General features: G+C 39.2%; 1 protein-coding gene and 1 long non-coding RNA gene across 10 annotated transcripts in view; one reads left to right on the plus strand and one right to left on the minus strand.

The window, feature by feature from the left end:
• Positions 1-24,841, plus strand: part of LOC105835035 (high affinity cationic amino acid transporter 1) — a 207,955-nt gene that overhangs the window by 168,521 nt on the left and 14,593 nt on the right. For 8 of the 9 annotated variants that reach the window (XM_036284964.1, XM_036284970.1, XM_036284959.1 and 5 more), the window contains one exon: positions 3,074-3,237. In XM_036284964.1, coding sequence (XP_036140857.1) covers positions 3,074-3,237 — 164 coding nt within the window. Of the gene's footprint in view, positions 1-3,073; positions 3,248-24,841 lie in introns of all 9 variants that reach the window. The other variant, XM_036284966.1, reaches the window with a different exon arrangement.
• Positions 16,174-17,062, minus strand: LOC118644968. The gene is made up of 2 exons (XR_004962736.1): positions 16,759-17,062; positions 16,174-16,481 (listed from the first exon to the last, which is right to left on the minus strand). It is a non-coding gene; the product is annotated as an uncharacterized LOC118644968 (long non-coding RNA).

Genomic DNA, 24,841 nt, shown 5'->3' on the forward strand with positions numbered 1-24,841 from the left:
GGCCTAATTCACTAAAAGATGAAATATAATATACAGCTTGGCAGGAAAACAAAATTTTATATATTGTAAGATATATAAAAACGACAGGAAAATTAGAAGAATGCCAAGTTATATATTATATTTCATCTTTTAGTGGATTAGGCTTACTGAGAAAACCACTTAAAAAAAGCATCAATAATAATACCTCACGGGTGATGTAAAAATTAAACTATTGTCAAAATTCTAATTTATATATTATGTTTTTACATATTGTTATACTACATATAAAATAAATTAGAAATAAAAAAATTAGTACTTTTTTGTTTATAAAAACAAAAATTATTTACTTAGAGTAATTTTAATGAATTTTGTGGTGCAGGGCACCATTTCTTATACAGAGCTGCTCCTGAGACAAAGCGTACGGGCGAGATCGGCGGCTCGGCCGTCAAGGCCGCGCGCGGTAGTGGGGGCATAGGAGGCGGCGCGTTCGGGAATCGGCTCGAAAAGGGCAACTAGGCTCAAGCACTGCTCTATCTAACTACATTAATAAAATTTTGAAAAAAAATTTTTTTTCAAAAATTAAAAAACAATTGTTTAAAAAAAATTTTTTTTTTAAATTTAATTACTGTAGTTAGATAGAAGTACTTTTATTGTAAAACTTTTGTATAAAACATTTTTTAATATTTTGTTTAGTTTACGAGATATATCGAGAAAACGAAAAATGTCTGAATGTTTGAAGGGTGGTTTCACCCCTTTAAACCGTTTATGGGCAGCTACGATAAATTTCTAAATTCATGTATTTACCCCCTCTACATTTATGCCAAGTTTTATTAAAATCAGAATTTTCGAGTTCGCGAGGTTTCCTTGTCAGACAAACTGGCTAAATAAAATGAAGCATCAACTTTACAATATTGAACCAATACTGGGAATATTGTTTTTATATTACTTTCCAATATTGCGCCAATGTTTTTTGCTACTAGGGAAATCTATAAACTATTTTACATTTTGTACCTTTAGGTCCGCTATATTGAATCAGCCATTTTTAATTTCTAAAATTTGACAGCAATTGCGTAATTAGCATCCTCGAAAACCCTTAGAAAACAGAATTGCAGTAAATCTATAAACTATTTTACATTTTGCACTTTTAGATCCGCCATATTGGATCAGCCATTTTGAATTTTCAAAATTTGACAGCAGTTTCGTAATTAGCATCCTCGTAAACTCTTAGAAAATAGAATTGAAGTAAATCTATAAACTATTTCACATTTTGCACTTTTAGGTTCGCCATATTGGATCAGCCATTTTAAATTTTCAAAATTTGACAGCAGTTTCGTAATTAGCATCCTCGTAAACTCTTAGAAAAAAGAATTAAAGTAAATCTATAAACTATTTCACATTTTGCACTTTTAGGTCCGCCATATTGAATCAGTCATTTTGAATTTCTCAAATTTGACAGCAGTTTTATAATTAGCATCCTCGAAAACCCTTAGAAAACAGAATTGAAGTAATTTATAAACTATTTTACATTTTGCACTTTTAGATCCGCCATATTGAATCAGCCATTTTTAATTTCCAAAATTTGACAGCAGTTTCGTAATTAGCATCCTCAAAAACTCTTAGAAAACAATTGAAGTAAATCTATAAACTATTTTACGTTTTGCACTTTTATATCCGCCATATTGGCTCCGCCATTTTGATTTTTTCAAAAGCGCACATGGCTTTCGATAGTTCTTGCCTGTAACTAAATTTGTGTGCAAGATGGTTCTTCTACGTCAAATACAACTTTGGAATGGCAGGTGGCCCGCTTGGGTGGCACTCACTTAGACACGATTCAAATGGACACGGTGCATTTGAACACGATATCTTGCGCACGGTTCAAATGACCACGGTGCATTTGGACACTTAAGACATTTTATTAAAAATGTACACCAGTTATATGCACACGTAAAATTTGACCACCGGATATTTGCACATGAAATGCCCACCGTTCACTTGGACATGTAAAAGTTGCACACCATTTATTTGCACACCGCTCACTTGCACACCATTCACTTGCACACCGTTCACTTGCCCACCACTTATTTGCACACCAAGAAATGCGCACCGATCGTTTACACACGGAAGGATGCGCACTGATCATTTGCACACGGAAAGATGCACACTGATCATTTGCACACGGAAAGATGCGCACTGATCATTTGCACACGGAAAGATGCACACCGATCGTTTGTACACCGTTCATTTAGACACGGTGCTTTTGGACACCGTTTATTTGCACACCGCTCAGTTGCACGCGGTTCAATTGCACACCGTTTAAGTCGCAAACCCATGTGGTGCAGTGAATGCTTTACACACACACACACACACACACACACACACACACACACACACACACACACACACACACACGGGGGGGGGTGCAAGGGAGGCCTTTGGCCCCCTTCCCGCACCCACCCCGTCCAAGTCGCTAACCCATGTACACATTGCTAACGCAGCCACAATGTATGAATATTTAATATGCATTTGATTGAACGGTGTGCAACTAAACGGTGTGCAAATAAACGGTGTGCATCTTTCCGTGTGCAAATGACCAGTGCGCATTTTTCCGTGTGCAAATGATCAGTGCGCATCTGTCCGTGTGCAAATGATCGGTGCGTATTTTTCCATATGCAAATAATCAGTGCGCATCTTTCTGTGTGCAAATGATCGGTGCACATTTCTTGGTGTGCAAATGAGTGGTGGGCAAGTGAACGGTGTGCAAGTAAATGGTGTGCAAGTGAGCGGTGTGCAAATGAATGGTGTGCAACTTTTACGTGTTCAACGGTGGGCATTTTTTCGTGTCCAAATATTGGTAGTCAAATTTTACATGTGCCTATAACTGGTGTACATTTTTAATAAAATTTCTTTTGTGTCCAAATGCACAGTGTGCAAATGCACCGTGGTTATTTGAACCGTGCGCAAGATATCGTGTCCAAATGCACCGTGTCCATTTGAACCGTGTGCAAGTGCACCGCTCCCGGCCCGCTTGACAAAGAATGCTCCATATATATATATTTAAATTATTCTTCATTTGCAAAATCCAATCATGTTTCAGGTATCATTATATGTATCATTACATTTCTGATTAATAACATGGGCACGTACCTATTCGCAGAAAATGTGGTAAACCTTGTGGTAGTTGTACTTGCGATTGTTCTTTTTTTGAATTTAGCAGCAATTGGTAGACAACCAATACAGAGGACTAAATTGTCTTTTAAGGTAAGAGACGGTACGTGCAATTACATTAAGAGATTGTTCTTTCCAATAGAAAGGGCTTCTGAATACATGCCGCGTCTTGGTACAGCGTTGTGCCGACGTTTCACAAACGTTGCAGTTTGCATCATCAGGGATAGAAGCTCCGATACTATGCTCTCTTGGATTGTAACCGTCCTTATTTACCCCTTGTCCTGGTGGCAGGGATAGGGGTGAGGGGAGGGAATGGAGTTATTCGTCCAATAGTAGCACAGTTCATTGGCCTACCATTGGTCAACTGTTGGCCAATCTTAATACAATATTGACTTACTATTTGCCAATTAATATGTACTGTTTGGAAATGTTTTTAATTGATCAATTAAAAAAGTTACTTCCTAATACAAAGGATCAGAGATCACGCTTAGAATCACCAGGTGTATACAAAATCTAGGAGCCGAAAGGAGTCTAAGAGCCAAAGATCTCTGGGGATTAAATTTCTAAGAGTTTGAGGAGAAAAATCTGTATTTCTGTAAAAAGAGAGATCGTTTTCTTCTCTATAGTAGAAGTCGGGTTGCGTTTAAGATTTTTATAAACTTTGTGATTCGATAGCATGGCCTTGATTTTATTGTAGTAGTCTTCCTTATCCATAACCACCGTGGTGTTCCCTTTATCTGCTGGTAGTATCAAAATATTGTTTTGTTTCACATTTCTGAGTGCTAAGCGTTTTTCTCTGCTTATATTTTGGCAGGGGAGTTTTGCCTTGTGGAGAATATTGGCCGTCCGTCTTCTAATGTCGTTGCTTTCTTCAGGAGAAAGATGAAAAATAGCCATTTCAATTTAGCTGATTTTTTCTCTAGGGATGCTAGTAGGGATATTGCAAAATTAAGTCCTTTGGAAAGGACAGAAACTTCAGATGGAGATAGAGCTTGACTGCTAAGATTCTTTATTGTATGTGTGGAAGCTGGAGTTTGGACCTGAGGACTGATCTTATCATTCTTTTTTGTTTCCGTGTTTTTGTCTCAGCGGAACAGTTGGCTTGTTCGTATGTTATCCGATCCAGTATTTGCCACGATTCCAGGTTCAAAGAGTTAGAGAAAAAAAGATGTAATTTAAATAGTTTCCGAGGAAGTCTCAGCTAGATCTTTTTTAGTTGCTGAAATTCTCTCTGTAATTAACTTCAACGATGCTTGTCGAAGAATGCCTTTTGCCTGGTTCGAAGATGGCACGGGGCTTTTAATCGAAAGCATTTTGGTACCACTTGATGGGCACGGCACCGTTTTAGAAAAGCTAATGAGCACAGTTGTAGGTGCAAAGATTTCCTGAATTTAGTAAATTGATTAATTAATTGATTAATCGACCTTAGTCTTTCCGTAAAGGCTCTTTAATTTTAGATTTGATCATCAAGTGGTACCAAAATGCTTTTAATTAAAAAACCTCGTGCCATCTTCGAATCAGACAAAAGACATTCTTCGATAAGCATCGTTGAAGTTAGAGATATAATCTCAGCAACTAAAAAAGATCTGAGACTTCTCGAAAACTATTTGAATTACATCTTTTTCTCTCCAACTCTTTGGACCCGGAATCGTGGCAAACACTAAATCGGATAACATACGAACAAGCTAACCGTTCCGCTGAGACAAGAACACGGAAACAAAAAAGTAAGTATGATAAGATGAGCCCTCAGGTCCAAACTCCAGCTTCCACACATACAGTAAAGAATCTTAACAGTCAAACTCTATCTCCATCTGAAGTTTCTGTTCTTTCTAAAGGACTTAAATTCACAGTCACCCGTACTAGCATCCCTAGGGCAAAGATCATTAGCTAAATTGAAACGGCTGCTTTCACCTCTCTCCTAAAAAAAGTAACGACATTAGTAAACAGACGGCCAATATTCTCCACAAGGCAAAGAAATTTAGTTAGGTTTAGAAATTTAATCCCCAGAGAATCTTCGGCTCCTAGACTCTACGGCCTTCATAAGATTCATGAAGAATCAGTGCCATTACGCCCCATTGTTAGCAACATAGGTGAACTCATCTATAATTTAGCCCACTATCTCACCAAACCACTCCAAGAACTTACTAGGACTCGCTCGCCAGCCGCCGATTCAAGTGGACGTGCGATTCTATTATTGAAGATTATATTGGACCTTTTACATATATTAATATTCAACTTTGTATTCAATTGAAGTAGAGGATCGGCGTTAATATAATACAACTATTATTATTATTATTCTTCTTCATTCATTCGGAATAACCATATCTCTCTGGGATTGGATTTAACCTGGCTTTCTATCTTCAACTATCCGAGAAGTACTTCGACTCTACCATCTTGGAAGGCTGCTTCCATCATCACCATCATAGAACGTGTTAAATAGCACGCATATCAGCCATTTTGGGGTCCTTCCACGTGGAAAACCCTTTGAAGATTTTATGTACCACAATTTGAAATTGATGTTAACTACATACTCGGAAGAGACAAAGAGGCTTTACTTTATTGCGATTTAAATCGGCGATGGTCGGTAAGCTCTAGATAAAAGCTCGACTTGCTTATAATTCTTGCACTTTCCTTTTGCTTATGGTATTTTAATTATTTGATTATCTGATCTTAGCACTATTTTTCTTTTGGCTTTTGTATATTCACATTCTCTCTTACTTTATAAATCCATTACATATTAATGCTTTGCTTTAATTTATGTTTTCCATATCTGTTTCTAATAGATTAAAATTTATCTTGCATTAATATTTCTTTGCATTAATGTCAAAAGTATTCTAAGTTTATAATACTAAATTTATTATTGTTATAGTTTTAGTGATAAGAAAAGAATTGTTTTGATATTATATTTTTCTTTCCCAGAATTTACTATTCAATTTTTTGATATAATTTTCTATTTAATGACTCGACTATTTTATTCCACAGACTTTTTAGGATAGAACATGCTTCGATACCCTTAACTATTTGTATTTTCTTTTTCAGTAATTATTACAGATTATATATATATCTAACTATTTTCCTTTCAACCATTATTGTTCATCTCTTAATCCTTTCCGAATATCCCATCATATATATGACTCTCAACGGCATTTCTTTGTTATAAACCAGTGCTCGGAATTAGTTGCACATTTCGCCTCGATTCCTGAGGCACCGCCTGCTATGCCCCCACTACCGCTGTAGGCTCGACGGCCGAGTCGCCGAACGCGCGCGTGGCCTTGTGTCTCAGGAGCGTTCTACGATAGATATGCCTGGTCCATTCGTGTGATTAAAAAATTTTCTTGCGCTGTGAATAATTTTTTTATTTTTACAGACAATTAAAGTTATTAATATTATTTTTACGTTTATAAACATATTTGTATATACATATAATGAGCATAATATAACACAATGTAATAATTGCAATTTTGTCAATAGCTTTCCACATCACCCAGGAGGAAAAATATTATTAATAACTTTAATTGTCTGTAAAAATAAAAAAATTATTTACAGCGCAAGAGAATTTTTTAATCACGCAAATGGACCAGGCATATTTATCGTAGAACGCTCTTGAGACACAAGGCCACGCGCGCGATCGGCGGCTCGGCCGTCGAGCCTACAGCGGTAGTGGGAGCATAGCAGGCGGTGCCTCAGGAATCGAGGCAAAATGTGCAACTAATTCCGAGCACTGTTATAAACACTCTTGTCCTTGGGATATTGATTATTTAGAATTGGATCTTGTTATAGGAAGTTTTCTATATTTACAAGGACGAATGTTTCTCGTTATACCCTCTGATACTTTATATCTTATTTCATTTCAATGTATATTGTTACTTTATATATGTTAGGTTGAATTCTCAGCCTTGATATTCCTTAGTTGGTTATAGTATTTGTGTTGATTTATATAATCTCCAATTTTGTAAGTTTAATTATTATTGTTCATGGTGTATCTTTACTTTAGTTAATAGATAACTTTTCTAATCCTATTTATAATTCCATTATTACTCTTTATCAACAATTGAAATTGTTAAATTTCAGAGAAGATATTGACTCGGAATAAATTAAAATCTATTCGTTATGCCTAATAAAAGTAAAAAAAAAAGGATAAAAATCCGAAATCTATGGAGGTACCAAAATCCAATAATCAAGCAAATGTTACTAAAAGACCTTATTCACAAGTCTCGCCTGATAGTCCTTCCTCTGCGGGTGAGATTTCTGCTGAATCTCACGAATCTACTACGAATGAGTCTAATCTTATTCAAGTACAACCACAAGAAATTCTGACATCTCAATCTTCGGCCTTGAACAACTTGAGAGTGTTTGCGTTTCACGCAATATAAAATCGCTGGGACCCTGCGGATGGGAGCAGGGTGAGAGGACGTTGTGACAATAATGCTCACGAAATGAATTAAATAGATATTTACTGATTATATTACATTGATCAGAACGAATCTAATCGATCACAGAAAGTGAGGTTGTTCAAATGAGATTGTCCATGCACGTATTCTAAAACTGAGCTTACGAGATTTCACTGTGAGAATAATCTGTCTATTCACTCGCTCGGGTCGATTATACTAATCGAGCATCGGCCTGGTGAAGGTGATGCCCCTGAGCCGTGTGAACCACGTGGCGCCGGCCTGCGCTATACGTGGTGAGTTTGAACAGGCGTTGGTGATGCACTTGAGTTCACAGATGCGACGACTAATGAGCTGACTAATTGTTCTTGAGAGCACAGAAAGGAGAATATCCACGAACTGAGAAGCACTAAAAGCTGCCTGATGTACGATCACTCGTATGTACACACGGTAGCCATTGCAAAAACACACAGCCGGTCACAGCCCGTCTTCCCGAGCCGGTCGGGCCTGCGCATGCGCGATGCGCCGATCCTAGTTATGGTCTTCTCCGTGGCGCCGGCGGATGCTGCCATCTAGCCGGTTCGCGAAATTAATATTCAATGATTCTTGAACATTCCGCCCGCCATCAGCAACCTTGTTGATGATTCCTACTCTGATGATGGTACCGGCAGAACAGCGAGCTTGATCACTGGCCGAACTAGGGTGGTAGTGGCAGTCTTCAGCGTCACCACTCGAACGAGTTCATCCTTTCCTGGATGTAAGGCAGTTACCCGGGCTAATGGCCATTTGCATGGTGGTAGCCGCTCGTCGGTGATGAGCACCAATGACCCTAATTTGACTTTATTGTTCCTGTGATGCCATTTTGAGATTGCTTGTTGGCGTTGTAGATAATGAGATGACCATTGGGTCCAAAATTGTTGTACTCTTTGCTGGATGAGTTGCCATCGTGACAGCCTTGAGATCGCCAGGTCCGTGAGCGAAGGTTCTGGTAGAGTGGTAAGAGAGCTTCCGATGAGGAAATGACCTGGTGTGAGCGCTGATATGTCTTCTGGGTCGTCACTCAATGGCTCGAGAGGTCGAGAGTTGAGAATTGCCTCAATCTGAGTAAGTAGTGTAGCGAGTTCTTCGAAGATGAGCACGTTTTCTCCAATGGTGCGTCGTAGGTGATATTTGATTGATTTTACTACCGCCTCCCATTTTCCACCCATGTGAGGTACTGCTGGGGGATTGAATTCCCACCGGGTATTGTCTTCGGAGAGCAGTTGAGAGATTCGTTGATGTTCCTGAGTACTCTGGATAAACAGCCTTTTGAGAGCTGTATCCGCCCCGATGAAGTTGGTGCCGCAGTCCGAATGCAAGGTATGAGCAATGCCGCGTCTCGATGCGAATCGTCGGTAGGCGGCAATGAATCCTTCGGAAGAGTAATCACCGACCGCCTCCAGATGTACTGCTGAGGTTGAGAAGCACACAAAGACGCAGATCCAGCTTTTACTGGTTTTGGCACCTCTTCCCCTCCAAGTTTTAACGGTGAGTAGTCCCGCATAATCCACCCCTGTGTGAGTGAACGGTCGTGCCGGCGTTACTCGAGAGAGAGGTAGCTGGCCCATCAGCTGATGAGCACGGATCCCCCTCTGCCGAGCACACTTGACACAGCGCAGGATGTGTGACTTGACCGGAGCCCGTCCGCCGAGAATCCAATATTGTTGTCGGATATACGAGAGCGTGAGCTGTGTGCCCCCATGTAACGTTCGTTGATGGGCATGAGCTATGATCAACGATGATAGATAAGAGTGTCGAGGCAATATTGCAGGATGCTTTACATCGAATGAGAGCGCCGCGTGAGCGAGTCGTCCGCCGACTCGAATGATTCCTTAAGCGTCGATGTAAGCAGTTAATCGATTGAATGCGTGCGCTTTTGCCAACGGTGAGTTAGATTGAAGCATCTTGAGTTCGTGAGAAAAATACGTGGCTTGAGTTGCTTTAATCCAGAAGAGTCGCGCCCTTTCTACAGCCGCGGGAGAGGTGTGTACGACAGGCGATGAGTCGTGGACTTTTCTCAATCGCGAGATAATTCTGAAACAAAGAGCTGTGATCCTCAATAATTTATTGAGATTTGAGTACCTGTAGATGATATCCCAGTGGTAGTCAGCCTTTGGTGTTATCGCCAATAAGGAGACACCTGGACGAGCTTCAGTTGCACTCAGCTTGTCGGTGAGTGCTGGTTGTGACGGCCACGAGTTTGGCTTGAGTATCCATGGCGGTCCATTCCACCACAATGAGTGATGTTGAAGTTGAGCAGTTGTGAGGCCTCGTGAAGCGCAATCTGCTGGATTAGATGTTCCAGGGATGTATCTCCAGTGAGCGTCTGGAGTTCTTGAATTTGTGCTACTCTATTCCTGACAAAATCCTTCCAGCGCGATGCATGAGATCTGATCCACGAGAGTGTCACGAGAGAGTCCGTCCACATGTGAGTGGTCGCTACGTCCATTTGTAGAGTGGCTTTGACGTATTTCATGAGTCGAGCAAGCAGTAGAGCTGCTGTGAGTTCAAGTCGAGGGATTGAGAGCCGCTTGAGAGGTGCTACCTTGGTTTTGGAGCACACAAGTGAGATCGTGGCGCCTTTTGAGCTGCGGACGGAGATGTATATGACTGCAGCCATTGCTAATTGAGAGGCATCAGAGAATCCGTATAGTTCCACCGTTGAGTCGCTCCATGTATTGAACCACCGAGGTATTGAGAGTTTGGCCAAACTTGTGAGTTCTTCTCTGATGATGAGCCACTTGGCTGAGAGCTGGGATGGCAGTGGTTCATCCCATTGGAGCTTGTGCAGCCAAAGCTCCTGCAAGAGAATTTTAGCCTTGATCACTACAAGTGATGCAAAGCCAAGTGGATCAAAAATCTGAGCCACTTCAGATAAAATGAGGCGTTTTGTGAGTCCGCTTTTAGCGCAAGAGTTCCTTGATGAAAATGCAAATGCATCCTCTTGAGGGAGCCATTTTAATCCGAGTATCTTGGTTGCGCAATCGTCGAATGTGATTGGTAAGCCTTGGTCTTGGTTGTCAGTGACAGTCTTGATTAGATAGGGATGAGTTGCGTGCCACTTTGCTAGTGGAAAGCCGCCCGCCATGCAGAGGTCTTTCAGTTGTTGTGCAACCTCTCGTAATTGTTGCACTGTATCTGCACCACCAAAGATGTCATCGACATATCTGCCGTGACTGATAGATGGCACCGCCAGTGGAAATCTATATTCTTCATCTTCTACTAATTGCAACAGAGTTCGCACGGCCAAGAACGGTGCGGCTTTTGTTCCATAAGTGACGGTTGTTAGGTGGTATGGCACTTCGTTGAGCTGATCGTCTATCCAGAGTATCCGTTGTAAATCCCAGTCATCCTTGTGAATCTTGATCTGTCTGTACATCTTTGTGATGTCTGTGGCAAAAATGTGACGATGTCTACGTATCCACAGTAAAACATTTGAGATGTTTAGATGCAGTTTTGCTCCAGTATACATGAGGTCGTTGATAGAGTATCCCGATGTAGATGCGCTAGAGCCATTGAAAACCACCCGCAGTTTCGTTGTTGTACTGTCAGGCTTGAGAACACCATGATGCGGCAAATAAAAATGTGAGCGATGACTGGAGATAGATGATGCCTTCGTCATGTGATTGAGTGTTTCGTATTCAGTCATAAACTGTTGATAAAGACGTTGATAGCTCGCATCCCTTGAGAGTCGCTTGCGTAATCCTTTAAGACATTGATGAGCGGCGTGGTAGGAATCACCCAAAAGATCTGCTGGTGACTTAAGTGGAATCCGGACGGTATATCTCCCTGAAGGATCGCGAGAGTGTGTCATTTTAAAATGCTCCTCGCATCTCTGTTCGTCAGGGGTGAGTCGATTAACATCATGAGCAGGCACCTCCTCTTGGATCCAGAATTTTGTCAACAACTCATTAAGAGCATCTTCGTTGGATTGAATAGTAGCATGATGCGTTGATGTGCATGTTGTCTTCTTGTTAACTGGTCCAAGAACAAGCCATCCGAAAATGGAGAGTTGTGCTATCGGCATAAATGGAGAATGCCTGATGATGTTGGGCTTGATGATTTGCCCATAGGCGTCTGCTCCAATGAGGATGTCAACCGGCCGCGGAATGAGGAATTCAGGATCGGCTAATGCCAAGTGTTTGAGATGCGGCCATTCTTCCGGTTCCGTTTCAAAGGATGGTAAGATTGATGTTACTGTCTTGAGAATGTGAGCCTGGACGTTGGCAATCGAGTCTGAATGTGTTGAGCGTAAAGTGAGCGACACGACTCCTCGTGTCTGAGTATACTCCTTGCCTCCAATTCCAGTGATGAAGATGCCTGAGTATTGACGAGGGATGTTGAGCTGTCGAATGAGATTCTCCGTAACGAAGGTGAGTTCTGAGCCTGAATCAATGAGCAGACGTGCTGTCAAATGAGATACTGATGAGCTGACTTGTGCCAAGGCGGTAGCGAGTAACGTTGAGCGGGATGAGCGGACATGTGTGTGACGTTCGACGATTGCACCATCTTTTCACGTCGAAGGCGTCACCGATGAGCCGTTGTTTGACGGCGCGGACGAGGCTGTTGGGCGTGCGTCGTGCAACATAGTGTGATGGCGCTCTGTATACTTCTTGCATCCTCTCAGGCTTTTGCATGATCGGACGCTATGGCGCCCTAGACAGTTAAAACAGAGGCGCTTGTCCACTGCGACCTTGTGCCGATCTTGTACCGACAGCTCTCGGAACTTGGTACACATGACCACGAAATGCTGTCCATTGCAGCAATCGCACGGGTATGAGTTGACCGACGCAGTGGATGAGTCACTCCGTTGAGACGTCTGATGAGCGGTCGTTTTCTTAGAGGTCACTGCAGATGAGCTAGGACCCGGCTGAGATGCAGCAGCTTCGATCCTCTGGAGAGTTTCCGTGTTAGAAGCTAGAAATTCCTCGAGTTTCTCGAACTTGGGATACTCTCGCGTGGCACATACCGCATTCTCCCACTTCTCCCGCGTGACGCGATCGAGAAGCCGTGTGACGTGGTAAATCACCGCGCAGTCGCCCAAATCATCCTTGACTCCCAACGCCTCGAGTGTGCTGAGTGCCTCCTTGACCTCTGTGAGCAGCTTGTCCTGAGCTGCCGACTTCCTAGGCACTGGTGTTGAGCTGGCAAAGAGCTTATCAAGACATGCTTGAATGAGCAGGCGTTTATTCTCGAACTTGTCCTTGAGTATGTTCCAGGAAGGCCCGAGTGAGTCACCAGTCATGGGAAGTCCTGAGACAGCTCGAGCTGCTACGCCTTCTAACGACGTGCGAAGGTAATGGAGCTTTTCAACATCTGTGAGCTGTTGATTGAATAGAATGATGCTCATAAAAAGATCTCGAAAGGCAGGCCATGCTACATAATCTCCCGAAAACTTTGGGAGTGAGAGGTCTGGAACACGTGTGTTCACCCTTCGCTCGTCGCTAGATGCTGAGATTGCCTCCGCAGGAGCAGATTGACCGGTCAATGAGTGTCGGAGTTTGCCAATGAGACGTCGTAATGCAATATCTCCTGTTGATGAGCGTTCCTTGAGAAGTACTCGTGATTGGTGAGTGCTGCGGGCCATGAGACCTCGAAATAGGCATGTTCTTTATTAAAGGCCTTGTGAGTTTCCTCAATCTGAAGCCAGAATTGATTCAACTCCTCGAGCGATGTCTCTTCGTGAGACTGCGGTAGCATCTCCGCAATGGATTTAATCGTGGCGAGCCGGCCCAGCTGCGTCTGCACCTTCAGGGTGAGCTCTGCGGAAAGCCTGACTGGAGACACGTTCCGTGACGATGAACGCTCTTCCGGCACGTCCAGCTGTGGAGTCACCGGGCGCTCAGCCTTATTCGGCTTTTGAGATTCCGACATGATGAGCTGGCGTGAGACAGACGTGATGTGATTCCGCTTCGATGAGTGTTACTGTGGATGAGCCTTGTTTTCCGATCACGAGTAGGATGCGTGACTGCGTTGTTCACTCCGAGAGCACGTGCCACATCCGGCTCGAAGGACCAAAATGTTTGCGTTTCACGCAATATAAAATCGCTGGGACCCTGCGGATGGGAGCAGGGTGAGAGGACGTTGTGACAATAATGCTCACGAAATGAATTAAATAGATATTTACTGATTATATTACATTGATCAGAACGAATCTAATCGATCACAGAAAGTGAGGTTGTTCAAATGAGATTGTCCATGCACGTATTCTAAAACTGAGCTTACGAGATTTCACTGTGAGAATAATCTGTCTATTCACTCGCTCGGGTCGATTATACTAATCGAGCATCGGCCTGGTGAAGGTGATGCCCCTGAGCCGTGTGAACCACGTGGCGCCGGCCTGCGCTATACGTGGTGAGTTTGAGCAGGCGTTGGTGATGCACTTGAGTTCACAGATGCGACGACTAATGAGCTGACTAATTGTTCTTGAGAGCACAGAAAGGAGAATATCCACGAACTGAGAAGCACTAAAAGCTGCCTGATGTACGATCACTCGTATGTACACACGGTAGCCATTGCAAAAACACACAGCCGGTCACAGCCCGTCTTCCCGAGCCGGTCGGGCCTGCGCATGCGCGATGCGCCGATCCTAGTTATGGTCTTCTCCGTGGCGCCGGCGGATGCTGCCATCTAGCCGGTTCGCGAAATTAATATTCAATGATTCTTGAACAGAGAGACACTGTATCTCTTCCTCTTCCACCTTCGATTAATTCGGAGCGTGCTTTCACAGATTCATTCTAATTAACTAATATGTCTCGGGATTCTCAATTGGTTGATTTGGAGGGTACTGCCCCTCCTCCTCCTCCTCCAGTTAACCCTGTTCAATCTTCTTCGGGACATAACCATTTGTTAGCACGTTCCTAATTTATTGAAGCACAAAAATCAAACAAATATTCTTCAGCTAGCCTTCCTCCTTTTGTGGTCCATATGGAAGGTGTGTCAGACAGCGAAAACTCCAACCTAGGTAATCTTGAGCCTATGAGCCTCGGCAAGACACTTTGCTCTAAATTCAAACATATTAAAGAGATTAAGAGACTTGGGAAGAATATTATTAAGATTAATTTCAGTTCGTATATGAAAGCTGATAACATGGTGGAATCTTTCTCGGATCTTTTTAAAGATTCTATCGCTTACGTACCTAACTATTGTATATATAGGATTGGAGTAGTCAGAAATGTAAATATGGAACTATCCATACAGGAAATCCTTGATGGGATTATGTGGCCCGGCGAACCGGGAGCGTCCCGTTTGCTCACGTCAATATTGGCCACGGTCCCGATTGGCCACGTTAATATTGGCCAAGTTAATATTGACCACGTCAATATTGGCTACGTCAATATTGACCACGATCCCGATTGACCACGGAATGGATTGGCCACGTCAATATTGGCCATGCGTCATTATTGACCACGTCATTATTGCCCACGCGTCAATATTGACAACGTCATTATTGCCCACGCGTCAATATTGGCCACGTCACTATTGGCCACGCGTCATTATTGGCCACATCACTATTGGCAACACGTCAATATTGACCACGTCAATATTGGCCACGTCAATATTGGCGACGCGTGATATTGCCCACGTCAATATTGGTCACGCGTCATTATTGACCATGTTATTATTGCCCACGCGTCAATATTGACCACGTCATTATTGCCCACGCGTCAATATTGGCCACGTCACTATTGGTCACGCGTCAATATTGACCACGTTACTATTGACCACGCGTCAATGTTGCCTACGTCATTATTGCCCACGTCATTATTGTTCACGCGTCAATATTGGCCACGTCACTATTGCCCACGCGTCAATATTGCCCACGTCACTATTGGCCACGCGTCAATATTGCCCACGTCATTATTGCCCACGCGTCAATATTGACCACGCGTTAATATTGTCAACGTCAATATTAATCCTTTTTTAGAAATTTGTTTGTAAGTTGTGAAATGTTATTAAAAAAGTTTTTGAGTGATCCAAATTTATTGAAACAGTGAAACATTTTATTTCGTTCGTAGAAGCCAAAATTTGGTTAGGTCTGTCAAAACTCTATACAAAATTGCATAGTTTCCCTTCTAAAATATTGAATAATTTCAGACATGAGATATGTTTTCAGACAAATATTGACAAACAAATACGTCCACATGAAATTATAATTTGTGTATCCCTTGTAAAAAGTATGTTTTCTAAATATATGTCATAATGGGTGCGTTCAAAAATAGCTTTCGCTGGTGCTGGGAGAAAAAGTTAAGTTGGTAATATTGAGAATTTCCAACGCTGCGTTCGTTTTCTTCCAGCTGGGAGCTGGGAGTAGTTGGAGACCGATCAAATGGGTGCATTTAGTGCAAATAGCAATGAAATATTATGTCAGGCGCGATAACGTATGCATATATTTTATATAACCAAAATTTATCAGTCAATTCAAGGTAATGTTTTTTCTTGGTTTAATAATATTTAAATATAAAATAAAGTTTAACATTTATATTAATAAATAAAAAGCAAAGAATGAAAGGAACATTAAATTTTATTAATTTTTTTTATTATAATGTATGGTTGCCGTCTATGTCCTATAGGTAGCAAAAATAGAAGGTACAACCGTATGCGAATAATAGTTCGATAATTCTTCATGTATTATAACTTAATTGCTACAATGTGTTCCAAATAATTTTTTATTTTTGGTACGTTTCTCCTTTCATCTCGTGTTGTTACTGAACAAGATATTTTGTAATTCTTCATCGTCGTCATCACTGTTATTAAACGATAAAATATACTAGAAGAATCAAACATGTTTTCGAGTAAAATATTCTTCAATAATAATTTTTCCATAATAATAATAATTAATGTTGATTAAATTTGTATATTCTTTTTATTGACTTTCGTTTCTTGTTCAACAATACGAAAAGAAAGAGCCTGTAAATACATTATATTAAATAATTATTTATATATTCAGTAATTTTTTATATTGATTAGTTAATTTACGAAAAGTAATAATTTATGAATTTGCATTAAGAAAATATTTTATTTCAAGTAATTTGTTAAATTTTATGTCACAACTACACATAACAATAAAAGATATTAAGAGAATTTTAATGTTCCTCTTATTTCTTACTTTTTATTTATTAATAATGTTATTTTACATTTACTCTATTTTACATTTAAGTATTATTAAATAAAGGAAAAGAATTACCTTGAATTTGCTAAATTTCAACAATCGTAGGTATAAGTTATATAAAACACGTGCGTACGTTATCGCTTGTTAAGATATTTTGTTGTCATTTGCACTAAATGCACCTATTCGATCGATCTCCAACTACTTCCAGCTGGGAGAAAACGAACACAGCGTTGGGAATTCTCAATACTACCAACTTAACCTTTTTTCCCAACATCAGCTAAAGCTATTTTCGAACGCAGGCAATATATGTTAAATGTATGTTATATCTTATAGCATTAGTATAAAGCCCTATTTATAAGTGAAAAATATGCTGCGGTTAATATTGATAAGGCACTATAAAAGTGAGTATTCTCATGTCCGCCATTTTTCTTTTAACTAGCATGAAAAATTAGGTATGTTTTGTATATATATACGTCAATAATCTTTGGAAGCACCAAACTTTATGCGACAATGAAACGAAGACACGATATTTATGATCTTAAAACTGTAAAGGTTATTGCGATTATTATATATGTAAAACATTATGCTAGTTACTTGCTAGTTTGAAGAAAAATGGCGGACGTGAGAATACCTATTTTTTTAGTGCTCTAATATTGACTACAGAGAATATCTGTTTTTGATATAATTGTTCAAAGTTCGTAATGCACAGACGTTAGATATTTTCAATCGGGTTGGAGATTAGTCGTATTTAATAATTATAATTCGATATATTTAAACAGATATATATATATATATATATATATATATATATATATATATCTGTTTAAATATATCGTTAGATATTTTCAATCGGGTTGGAGATTAGTCGTATTTAATAATTATAATTCGATATATTTAAACAGATATACATATATATATATATATATATATATATATATATATACAGAAGAAAATACATGTTACATCGTTCGTCCCTTTTCAACGTCTACGTTTGTCCTTTTCTACGTATGCCTATACCCCCACTCCTAGCAGGCCTGGTCACCGAGCGTACGCACATGGTCGCGGAGCATGATCTCATGTCGTTACGTTTCGTATGACAGGTTTCATAACCTGAATATTCGCCAACTTTAACGATTAATATCTCGAGATATTTGAGGTGATGTGTTTAAACTAAATAATTATCGAAATTTGTAGTAATTGAAGTGCCGTGCTTTATGTTTTTAAAATTATATTTGCATTTTATTAAATATATATTGTGTGATTGTCACAAGTGAGGTGAATTGGTATTCACAACTGTGTTAATTTAAATAATATTGAAGAAGTGGCAACAGAAATTACAAAAGAATCCATGCAGTTACAATACATGGGATTCATTTCTCATGGGATACATGGGATTATAATCTCCGCTATTTGAATCTTGTGCAATGTAACGAAGTCATCAACATTGCAGCTTGAATAATTATTTGTATTTATTGAAGAAAAAATATAACTTTCTTTCTTGTAACATATGTTTAGATAATCACATTTGTTTTTAATTCGTCTTGTATATTTGTGATTCAGTGAATGGGTGTAAGATGCAAAGTGTTATGTTATATATTGTGTATAATTCTAAAATTTAGTCAAATTTATGTGATTTTATTTTTAATGTTGCTGATGTAACTTAGTTTATGACTATACTTTATTTTGCGAAGTAAATTGTGCAGATAAAACTGTAAGGAATGCAGTTACATAAGTAAAATAAAGATATTTTAACAACAACGAATTGTTATTACTGAAACTTAGTTATTAATTCTCTTCAAATCTTACTCGATTTTAATTGAAGAAGCAACACCTTTATATTTTTATTTTATCAAAAAATTTATGTGTATTGAAGTTATATTTTTAACATATGTATGTGTTGCTTATTTTACAAAGTGAAAGAGTGCATTGTTACACTCCTTGCATTACATTATTAACCCTTTGTTGAGACCAATACAAGTTCTAATACTAATGAATGCAACTAATCTGACAGATTAACTAGCTAAATCTTGATATTTCATGTTTAAAAAGAAATTAGTATGAAAGCGTAAGATATTGTATGAGTCAATGTTCTCGGGTTGAGGCTTTCTAAATTAGATTATATCAATACTACTGTAAACAAGTGCTGTTTGCATAGTTATTACGACATTGAAGTAATCTCTAAATATTAAAAATTTTAATGTTCAGCTTGGGAAAATTCATGAAGAAAATTTTATTGAATCTATGTCTATTCAATGTGCTATTTTGCCCGGTTATGCATTTTACTTACGAGTTGTCCAGGGTATATATATTTACAATTAAGTAAAATGGTTTAATTAATTGGACTAACAAGGGAACCTCGCGAACCCGAAAATTCTGATTTTAATGAAACTTGGCATAAATGTAGAGGGGGTGAATACATGAATTTAGAAATTAAAAGTTGGTGCTTATAAACGGTTTAAAGGGTTGAAACCACCCTTCAAAAATTTTGAGTTTTTGCTTTTTTTCGATATATCTCGTAAACTAAACAAAATATTAAAAAATGTTTCATACAAAAGTTTTACAATATAAATACCTTTATTTAACTATGTTATTTATTAAAAAAAAATTTTTTTTTTAAAAACATTTTTTTTTCAAAGAAAAAAAAATTTTTGAAAAAAATAAATATGATAGTTGAATAGAGGTATTTATGCCGTAAAACTTTTGTATGAAACATTTTTTTATATTTTGTTTAGTTTACGAGATATAGCGAGAAAAGGTAAAAATATCTCAACCTTTAAAGGGTAATTTCACTCCTTCAAACCGTTTATAAGCCCAAACGAAAAATTTTCTAATTTTAATGAAACTTGGCATAAATGTAGAGGGAGTAAATATATTAATTTAGAAATGTTTTATTTTGGTTCAAAAACGGTTTGCAGGGGTGAAACCACACTTCAAAGTTGAGACATTTTTGCATTTTCTCGATATATCTCGTGAACTAAACAAAATATTAAAAAATGTTTCATACAAAAGTTTTACGGCATAAATACCTCCATTTAACTATGCTATTTATTTTTTTCAAAAAAATTTTGTTTTCAAAGAAAAAAAATTTATTTAAAAAAAAATTTTTTTTGAAAAAATAAATAGCATAGTTAAATAAAGGTATTTATACTGTAAAACTTTTGTATGAAACATTTTTTAATACTTTGTTTAGTTTACGAGATATATCGAGAAAAGACAAAAACTCAACATTTTTGAAGGGTGGTTTCAACCCTTTAAACCGTTTATAAGCACCAACTTTTAATTTTTAAATTCATGTATTTACCCCTTCTACATTTATGCCAAGTTTTATTAAAATCAGAATTTTCGGGTTCGCGAGGTTTCCTTGTAAGTTAAATTCTGTACTGAATCTACAGTATGGGTGCGTTTTTAAATTCGCAACGGATGCACTGGAGTGTTTTTCTACCCTAAGAGCAAAAAGTCGACTTTAAGTCGACTTCATCAAAACTTAACTTGCCCTAAAGTCGACTTTTTTAAAGACGACTCTAAGGACGGGATTCATAGACCGATCTTAAGCTCAAGAATTGTCTTAAGTCTAGCTTCGAGCCGACTTGAGACTTACTTAACCAATGAAATAATAGCATTGACGTCTCAAGATCGTGCTTAAGCTGGAACTTGAATAAGATTCGACTATGAATTCCGGCCTAAGTCGGTTTATAGGGTGCGTTCGGGGAGACGCTATTAGCGCTACCAGCATCAGTTTATCCTTGTTCTACTTTTAATGAGTAATGAAGATGGACTGATGCTGGTAGCGCTAATAGCGTCTCCCCGAACGCACTCATAGTTGGCGAATGACTCAAAAAACGTCGACTAAAAGTCGACTTCCCGTCATAACGAAAAGTTGACTTTCCGTCAACTTTAAACGTCAGATTTCAATCACTTTCTATGCAGGGGATCTATTACTGCCTACCGACAACTATCGGTGTCGATGCACAGATATTTTATATGGCAAAAAGCCTGCACAATGACGCCGATAGTTGTCAGTAGCCGGTACAAAAGAGTGAGTCCCTGATGCGCACAGTAATAAATGGATACAGCAAGCTGAGTGAAACGGACACAGTAACAAACGGACACAGACCAAACGGACACAGTAATAAACGGACACAGTAACAAACGGACACAGTGCGAAACGGACACAGACCAAATGCGCACAGAGCAAAACGGACACAGTGCGAAACGGACACAGACCAAATGCGCACAGAGCGAAACGGACACAGTGCGAAACGGACACAGACCAAATGCGCACACTGCACATGCGCACGGACCAAATGCATACACGGAAAGTCGCAAACCCATGTGATGCAGTGAATGCTTTGCACGCACACACACACACATACGGGGGGGGCAAGGGGGGCCTTCTGCCCCTCTCCCGCACCCACCCCGTCCAAGTCGCTAACCTATGTGGACTTTACTCTGCTTGCAATGTACATGGATTGCATTTGGTCCGTGCGCACGTGCAGTGTGCGCATGTGCAGTGTGCGCATTTGGTCCGTGCGCACGTGCAGTGTGCGCATGTGCAGTGTGCGCATTTGGTCCGTATGCATTTGGTCCGTGCGCATTTGGTCTGTGTCCGTTTGTTACTGTGTCCGTTTGTTACTGTGTCCGTTTCACTCAGCCTGCTGTGTCCGTTTATTACTGTGCGCATCTGGGACGCTCCCGTACAGAATAGGGTCCCAGATCGAAAACGCGGAAATTATGGATGGAAGTATATTTTTAAGGTTATGAGTAGATGTTTAACTCGTTCTGTCAAATATAAGAAAAAGTTTTCGGGATAATTCCCAAAACATCAAAGAAATAGACGTAATTTGCTGCTTTATTATTGTGATTCTGAACCTCTTGTCAATCAAATCATTGTGGTGGTGATATTCTTATCCTTAAGTCATCTGCGATTTCTAACATTTCATGCGATCACTAACATTTCACAACTTACAAACAAATTTAAAAAAAAAGGATTAATATTGACGTTGACAATATTGACGCGTCGTCAATATTGACGCGAAGGCAATATCGACGCGTGGCCAATAGTGACGTGGTCAATATTGACGCGTGGGCAATAGTGACGTGGCCAATATTGACGCGTGAACAATGACGTGGGCAATAATGACGTAGGCAACATTGACGCGTGGTCAATAGTGACGTGGTCAATATTGACGCGTGGCCAATAGTGACGTGGCCAATATTGACGCGTGGGCAATAATGACGTGGTCAATAATGACGCGTGGCCAATATTGACGTGGGCAATATTGACGTGGGCAATATCACGCGTCGCCAATATTGACGTGGGCAATATCACGCGTGGCCAATATTGACGTGGCCAATAATTGACGTGGTCAATATTGACGCATGGCCAATAATGACGTGGCCAATAATGACGTGTGGCCAATATTAACGCGTGGGCAATAATGACGTGGTCAATATTGACGCGTGGGCAATAATGACGTGGTCAGTAATGACGCGTGGCCAATATTGACGTGGCCAATATTGACGTGGCCAATCCACCCCGTGGTCAATCGGGATCGTGGTCAATATTGACGTAGCCAATATTGACGTGGTCAATATTGACGTGGCCAATATTGACGTGGCCAAACGGGTGCCACTCGGCGAACCTACTAAAATTCACAAAATCGAAAGACTCAAAACCAAAAACCCGCTGAATCATGAATCTCTTATTGATACCCATTCAATCAAAATTTGGTTTGAGGATACTTTGTTGCCAGAATTCATCAATATATGGAGAGTTAAGTGTCCTGTCTCACCATTTATCAATAGAGTCAGGAAGTGCCTCCAGATGGGGTCATTCTGCTTTTGCTTGTAGAGGGACTCCCGCCTGTAGTAGATGTGATGAGTCACATAAATCTGAAACATGCTACAGCATTACTGTTAAATGTGCCAATTGTAAGGGCAGTCATCATTCGTTTGATATTAACTGTCCAATATTTACTAGATTCAAGATTATCAATACAATCATGTCATTTTGTAACACGGACAGAAGAAACGCTATTAAACTTATGAAGGCTAAAGATATTACATCAACATTAATGGCATTAAAATATCTTTAAATCTGCTGCCTTTATGGGCTGATCCCTTGATAGCTCTGGCCGGACTCCCCAAAAATCAAAAACAAATTCCATCTCCCTAATCTCTCAAGAAAATACTATCGAAAAAATTTTAACAGATAATAATCCCACTCGTAAGATTAACAAATCTACTAGTAATATTAAACATAATATCCTAAACGACTTCGCATTAACAGTGATCCAACTATTTGTTCTTTTAATACGGATAATACCAAATCTAATATTCAAAAACAGCCATTATCAAATAAGGGCTCTATATTGAATCTCAATGTAGACCCTCCTATCAGTTCTCATAACTGTATAATTCTCTACCTTGTATAATTCTTATCCTTATCGAGAGACCCTGTCCTCTAACATTGGTGAGTCTATCTCTAGTTTAGAAGAGGGCTCTATTTCGAATAAATTTAATTCGTTACATAATACACAGGAAATTTCCCAAGACTCAAGAAGTCAACTCTTAGTAGGAATTATTTTAAATAATATATACATGATACTTAGAGAAAATAAACATTTTTTCGACATAAAAGCTAAAATCCTTGATTATATATATAACATTAAGTTATAAATATTCTGTTATTTATATATCTATAGATCAAAATTATTTTTATTACTTCATAAACTTATTCATTTCATTAAACTTTCTTAATATCTTTTTAAATTATAATCTTTTTGTATATTTCTATCACCAGTATTTAATTTTAATCAAGTCTCTTTTCTTGCCTTATTATGAGCATAAAAGCCTTACAATGGAATTGTAGAGGTTCTCACGGAAAATTTGCTGAAATATCTAACTTAATTTTGAGTTATGACATCGTATGTTTTCGGGAGACTTGGTTAAAGAATAATGACTACTTCTCTTTCAAGCATTTTGTCACTTTTAGATGTGATCGTATCACTAACATAATTGGTGGTGGTGTCGCCATCTTGTGCAGAGGATCCTTGGATACTATCCATATTGAAGTTTCTCTCCCCCCCCCTCTTTTAATATGGACATTTCTGTGATTAAAGTTAAATTAACTTCTACATACTTATTTATAGCATCAATTTATAACCCTTCAGCTAATAATACAAATAAATCAAGTGGAAATTTTTACTTGACTATTTGTCTCGAGTATGTTCTCAATCCCCTCTCTTAATCTGCGGAGATTTTAATGCACAGCATGCCTCCTGGGGTTCTTCACTCCCTAATTCTAGTGGTAATGCTCTTAATGATATTATTGATATATCTGATTTCGTTTATTTGAACGATAGTTCCCCCACAAGAGTCTCTGCTAACTCTGATAACCACAGTGTTCCAGATCTGTCCCTCGTGTCATCCCGGTTTAGCTCTCACTGCTTTTGGTCTCTTTTAGAAGAACCATTTGGCAGTGATCATATGCCTATAGTAATTGACATAAATATTAATTGTAACATTTTAAATTCTTATTATTATAATCGTTCTAAACTAATTTATAAGCATTTTGATAAGTCATTATTTTCAAAATTTTGCGATGAATATTTTAGTAATATTAATGAATTTTCTGACCTGGGGTAGTGACATTTATGATCTGTGGTATCTTGGCGTTATCAATTGTGCATATATGGCGGGTATAAGATCCTCTGACAAGGAGGGTAATATTAAATATTTCGACAAACATCTTGGTAAATAGAATTCTTATAAACCGGTTCTTTCCCATGGTAATTCCAATCAGCCATGGTGGGATGCAGATTGCTCTATGGCAGTCGCTGATAGACTTAAAGCCTTCAAGTTATTGAAGAATCACCCTAATAGAACAAATCTGCTTGGATATCGAGAAGCTTTGTAACCGTGAATCCTGTGTCCTTATTGGCTGCGGATAGCCGCGTGATTCAGGGTCCGGGCTGAGGGCTCAAATAAGTGAGAAGACGGTGGTATTCGGTATAATACTATGGTTTATTGCAAAATAACTCCTACGCTAATATATACAAGGCCCTATACTAATAGGGAGCGGTGCCCTTGCACACGGTTCAAATGGACACGGTGCATTTGGACACGGTGCTTTTGGACACGATATCTTGCGCACGGT

The sequence above is a fragment of the Monomorium pharaonis genome, chromosome 3 (genome assembly GCF_013373865.1).
Source record: "Monomorium pharaonis isolate MP-MQ-018 chromosome 3, ASM1337386v2, whole genome shotgun sequence".
Taxonomy (NCBI): domain Eukaryota; kingdom Metazoa; phylum Arthropoda; class Insecta; order Hymenoptera; family Formicidae; genus Monomorium; species Monomorium pharaonis.